This window comes from Mus caroli, unplaced genomic scaffold (genome assembly GCF_978045245.1).
Source record: "Mus caroli unplaced genomic scaffold, Mus_caroli_1 scaffold_2, whole genome shotgun sequence".
Lineage (NCBI taxonomy): Eukaryota > Metazoa > Chordata > Mammalia > Rodentia > Muridae > Mus > Mus caroli.
In genome coordinates, this window is record NW_028227257.1 from 14,031,884 (window position 1) to 14,037,375 (window position 5,492).

General features: G+C 52.5%; 1 protein-coding gene across 1 annotated transcript; it reads left to right on the forward strand.

The window, feature by feature from the left end:
* The first annotated feature begins 1,180 nt into the window (after positions 1-1,180).
* On the forward strand, positions 1,181-4,729 carry LOC110289581 (EKC/KEOPS complex subunit Tp53rkb). Its single transcript, XM_021155859.3, has 2 exons — positions 1,181-1,758; positions 3,142-4,729. Exons 1-2 carry the CDS (start codon positions 1,503-1,505, stop codon positions 3,618-3,620), a joined length of 735 nt encoding a protein of 244 aa, XP_021011518.2. The 5' UTR covers positions 1,181-1,502; the 3' UTR covers positions 3,621-4,729.
* Positions 4,730-5,492: the final 763 nt, after the last annotated feature.

The window sequence follows — 5,492 nt, forward strand, 5'->3', positions numbered from 1 at the left end:
CCTGCCTTGTGAGTAGCTACACAGCAGGAGGGTGGGGGGCTCTGTGTGATGGACACTCTAGCAGGGTGAAGTGTGTTGGGGGGGGTGGAGGGGTCATCAATCAAGCAGTTGAACGGCCAAAACCAAAGGGAATCTGAAACAGGTCTGGAAAGTAGAAAACCAGGGCTGATAACAGTTGAACTCACTCTCCTCATAGAGGCCAGGAAGGGCTTGTCCGGGGAAGTGACCCTGCAGTGGAGAATAAAGGATGTCTATGCAGCTCTAGGTGATATGGAGCTGGACAAACATTTCCCTGCAGAGGAAATGTTGCTCCCTCTGTGCCGAGGGAGCATCATGGAGGATGGGTGGGGATTCTGGAGAGGGGAGGGTTTTATAAGGGATGCAGGAGTCCATGGGCCGAGTTAAGGTTTAGGTCTTTCTTCTTAGCACAGTAGGGAGACACTAAAAGATTTGAAGCTGCTTTAAAGAGCTAAACTCAGCCTGGCTCTGGTCAGCACCTTTGCACAGTAGATTTCTAAGGCAAGGGTTCAGATGGGTTTGGTTACCATAGAGACGGCTGTGTGGACACAAACAATTATGATAATGAAGCTACAGACTTGAGCACTGGGGGATATAAACGGACTGGGTTCTGGGTGCGCTTTGCTGGAAAACACATTTTGCCCACACAAAGGGTCTGATTATGAAAAGGGACCTGCCATGAATATGAACGAAACCCAGGGACCACAGAGCCAAGATGCTGGTGCCATAGCAACCCGGAACTCAAGGGCTTCTCTTCTGTATTTTCAACAGAGCCCCAAGGAGCGTGGGGCAGGGACAAGGGGGTCAAAGGCCATGTGAAGAGGGCCCTGTCCACCGGCACTGCGTAACCAGCCTCTTAATTCTGATAAGCCCTCACCCTAGCAGAACCAGGCAGCCTCATTCTGTAGCTGAAGATACCGGATCTGAGAGGGATGGTGCTGGCTGCTGACAGGCTGGTGCCAGGCATCAGGTGGCGTCTCTGGATAGAAAGCTTCGCCTAGTCCCTGCCTACTTCCCGGCTTAGAGCATGTTTCCATAGACTGAAGTGGGACACGAGTTCGAAGCTAATCTGAACTACACCGTGAGACTCTGTCTCCAAAAAAAAAAAAAAAAAAAAAAAAAGAAAGAAAGAAAGAACCCTAGTAAAAAGGAGCAAAACGTCCATAAAAGAGATTTCCCAAAAGAATCTCCAAATCGGAGGTTCGTCCCAAAGTCGGAGCATCACCAGCGGGCTTCCGGAAGAAGCCGAAGAGTGAGAAGCTGTTGGCCGAAAGTTGCCGAGCGCTCACGGAGATAGACGAAGAGCTTCGGGAAGGGCCCAGTCTACAGGTCCGAGAGGCTCTGTTGAGCGCGGAAAGGTCGAGAGGCGGAACCACACTATCAGGGTGAAGTGTGTTGTGGGGGCGGTGTTCTTGGCGGAAGAGGCCGGAGGATTCCCGAAGCGAGCGGAAGCGGCGCGGTCAGGGTCCGAAGGAGCGGAAGGCATGGCTGGCGCGTCCTCGGAGGCGGAGGCCGAGGCGTTGGCCGCGGCGCGCGAGCGGAGCCGCCTCTTCCTGAGCGGCCTGGAGCTGGTGCAGCAGGGCGCCGAGGCGCGCGTCTTCCGTGGCCGTTTCCAGGGCCGCGCGGCCGTGGTAAAGCACCGCTTCCCGAAGAGCTACCGGCACCCGGAGCTGGAGGCGCGGCTCGGCCGGCGGCGGACGGTACAGGAGGCGCGCGCGCTGCTCCGCTGCCGTCGTGCGGGTGAGGGAGACCGGACGGGGCTCCGGGAGACGGGAGAGACGGGGCTCCGGGAGACGGGACAGACAGGGCTGCGGGAGACCGGTGGGACGGGAGAGACGGGGCTCCGATTTCTAGGGGACAGGATCAGAAGGCAATGCTTAAGGACTCAAGGCGACACTCAGGACAGACGGCATTCTGTTTGGTTCGCGGGGCTTCGCAGCTGTCTCTCTGCTTGTTTAGCGCTCGGGCCCCTCCGTTTCTCATTTCTGTTTCTGCTTACCGTCCTTCCCTCTCCATTTGGTGGTTTTAAGCAGCAGGTGTCCTGACAGGCGGGTGGCAGGAGCCGGGCTCTGTGGATTCAGATTCTCCCTGCACTGCCTCCCGCGTAGCCATTCAATGAGTCGTCTAGCCCAGTTACCTTGTATGTCACGGGAATCTCAGGGATATTGTGGTCATTAAAGAAGGCATATGCATCACATGTTCTTATGCTGACATAGTTCAGTAAATGTCTGATTTCATTAAATTGTTTATTCTTTTCTTTTAAAAAAACATCCACACCCCCACAAAACAACAACAACATTACTCCAGAGAAAATGAGACTCAAAGAGGGGAAGTGCCTGAGGTTCCACAGCTACCAGGCAGCCTGTCTATGGCCCAGAACCACCCAGCCTTTTCTATTTTTCTATTTAGTGGTTTTTAGGTGCCCACTACTAGGACATTGATAGGAGCCAGGAGACTGGGAAATGCAGCAGTGAACAGGCCTGTGCTTTTCTGCCCTAGAGGGGCAATGGAGTTATAAAGAAGTGTTCATATATTCTCCTTTACCTTTTGTAAGTTTTATCAGACAGGGGTGGGGGCTACCTTGGTGCCCGTTGACAGGTCTCCAGGAAAGTGTTCTGAACCTGGTTGACATTCAGGAGAGACTCCTGGCGTTAACTGGAGGTTTTGTTACCACTTTACAGTTGTGGAGACTGAGGCACAGAGCAGCTAAGGGAACCTTGAGGTTTCACGCCTAATAAGTGATCTGAACCTGCCTGTTCCAGAACACAGATGAGCCTGTAAGGTGACACCCTGCTTAGCCACTTGCCTGGTGACTTTGTCAGGTGGAAACTGCTCAGACTGCAGGATGCTTTCCTTCTGGCTTCTTGTTTTGTTTGTTTTTAGGGAGCAGCAATGAATTCCAGTCCTAAGGTGGCTTGAGAAAGGAGGAGCAAGCCTTGATACTTCCAGACTTACCCTGGCCTGGTCTCAGGCCCAGTCCTGCAGGGCTTTAACAGGGCAAGCTCTGGATAAATTGTATCATTTTCCACAGTAGTCTCAACCCTGTTCCAAAGCAGGTTTAGGCTGAGAAACTGTCTGCCTGTGCATGAAGATGCACTCTCTAACCACGTGTGTCCATTGCAGGGATAGCTGCCCCAGTTGTCTTCTTTGTGGACTATGCGTCTAACTGCTTATATATGGAAGAAATAGAAGACTCGGTGACTGTTCGGGATTATATCCAATCCACTATGGAGACTGAAAAGGACCCCCAGTGCCTCTTGGACCTGGCCAGGAGGATGGGGCAGGTTCTGGCCGGAATGCACGACCAAGACCTCATTCACGGGGACCTCACCACCTCCAACATGCTCCTGAGGTGGCCCCTGGCGCAGCTGCACATCGTGCTCATCGACTTTGGGCTGAGCTTTGTCTCAGGACTGCCGGAAGATAAAGGCGTCGACCTCTATGTCCTGGAGAAGGCCTTCCTCAGCACGCACCCCCACACCGAGACTGTGTTTGAAGCCTTTCTGAAGAGTTACGGGGCCTCGTCCAAGAAGTCCAGTCCAGTGCTGAAGAAGTTAGATGAGGTGCGCCTGAGAGGGCGAAAGCGGTCCATGGTCGGATAGCGGAGCTGTGGTGAACTGGCTCACAGTGAAGGATGATGTAGATGAGGCTGGACCCCTCAGCAAAACATGGGTTGTTAAGTGGTCTGTGATTGTGCTGGGCCACCACCATCCATGGCTCACTGTTCTCAGGGGCTTCATGTACATGAGGTTTATTCTGGGCAGAGCTGGGTGGGTAGCTTGGGCTGGCTTCAAACTATGTAGTTGAGGATAACATTGAACTTCTGATGTTCCTGTGTCTGTTGGAGTATCGGTGTGTGCTGTCACATCTGGTTTCTTTGGTGCCTTGGGCATGCTAGTCAAGCACTTTACCAGCTGAGCTGCATCCCAGCCCTAGACCTGGCTGTTTCAGATCATCAAGCTTCCCGCAGACAGTGGCTGTGGAGCTCATGCAGAGCAGGCAGCCTTGAGCTGAGACATCCTGGAAGGACAAGGCAGGGACTCCGTTTGGGATGCAGGTTTTAGTCTGCCTTTTACTCTGGTGGGGTCTTTGTTATATGTCTGAAGGCTGCTCGAGGCCAGTTCAGTGGATGTAAACACCACTTTGAGAAAGCAGAACAGGCTCCGACTGGAATGCAGTGGTCTGCTCCATGGAGCTTGTTCCCAGTGTGGATTCCTCTGTGGGCGTCTGGAGTTTGATATAAAGGATGTTTTTGAGGGGCTGAAGAGGCGGCCTGGATCTAGGAGCACTTGCTCTTCCAAAGGACTCCAGTGTGGTTTCCAGCACCCAGCTGAGGGACCCAGTGCTGCCTCCGCCTGCTCAGGAGCCTGCACCTATGTGCACATCCCTCCCCCCCCCCCCCCCAAACACGGATAACGAAAGTAGCAAGAACACATGGTTAAAATATTCTTGAGAGTTGTTAAAAGATGAAAAAAAAGTACTTCCATTTTTTTCTTTTATAGGAAAGCAGGCTCACAGCTTTTTGACAGCAAGGGGGCGGGGAGGTTAAGGGCACTGACTACCCTTCCAGAGGTCCTGAGTTCAATTCCCAGCAACCACACGGTGGCTCACAACCATCTGTAATGGAATCCGATGCTCTCTTCCGGCGTGCAGGGGTACATGCAGATAGAGCACTCATCCGCATAAATAAATCTTTTGAAAAAGAACAGTTTTCAGAGACCTGGAACACTGAGTTTTTGCTGCTCTGTAGCCATAGGTCGTGAAGCTCATGTGGGTAGAGAAGGGAGCTGGGTTGTCTCTCAGGCAGAGATGGTGAGGGAGCTTGTGATGAGGTTGATAATCTGGGTGTACTGAGTCTGAAAACTGAGTTCAAACAGGACCGGGACTGTTCCATTCACCACAGCTGCTGCCACCTGAGTGGCCTGCTGTGACAGATGGCCAGGAGAGGGTGAAGATGTCCCTTCCCGGGTGGATGTCACTAGTACAGATGAATATTGCCTGCTTTGCTCAGTGTATGCCAGGTTCTGTGCCAGGAGTTTTCATAGCCAGCAATAAAGCAGTCCTTGGGATGTCTTCACTGTGGGGTGGTAGGCTGTACAGGGAGCTGGCCTAGGTCCCACGGGGAGCAAGAGGCCCCCTCGAGGGACTCCAGAGCCAGTGCTCTTTCCATGAGTTTCAGTGCTTTTGTGAAATAAGGTTTAAAACTATCTCAAGCTTGCCTCAGCCTCCCGGTGCTGAGTTTGCATGTATGAGCCACCATACCCTACTGACCCGACAAGAACTGAAGCATCTAACATGACTGACTTTATAAGACACCGATTTGTATAACATTTTCAATGACTTCTAAGGGCCAGAGGAGCCGGCGTTACCATCAACATAATGGAGAAGGCCTACCCTCAGTTTCCTCATGTACAGGAAGGACAGCTAGTTGCCTGAGGAGATGACTGTCTGATACACACATACATTATTAGATC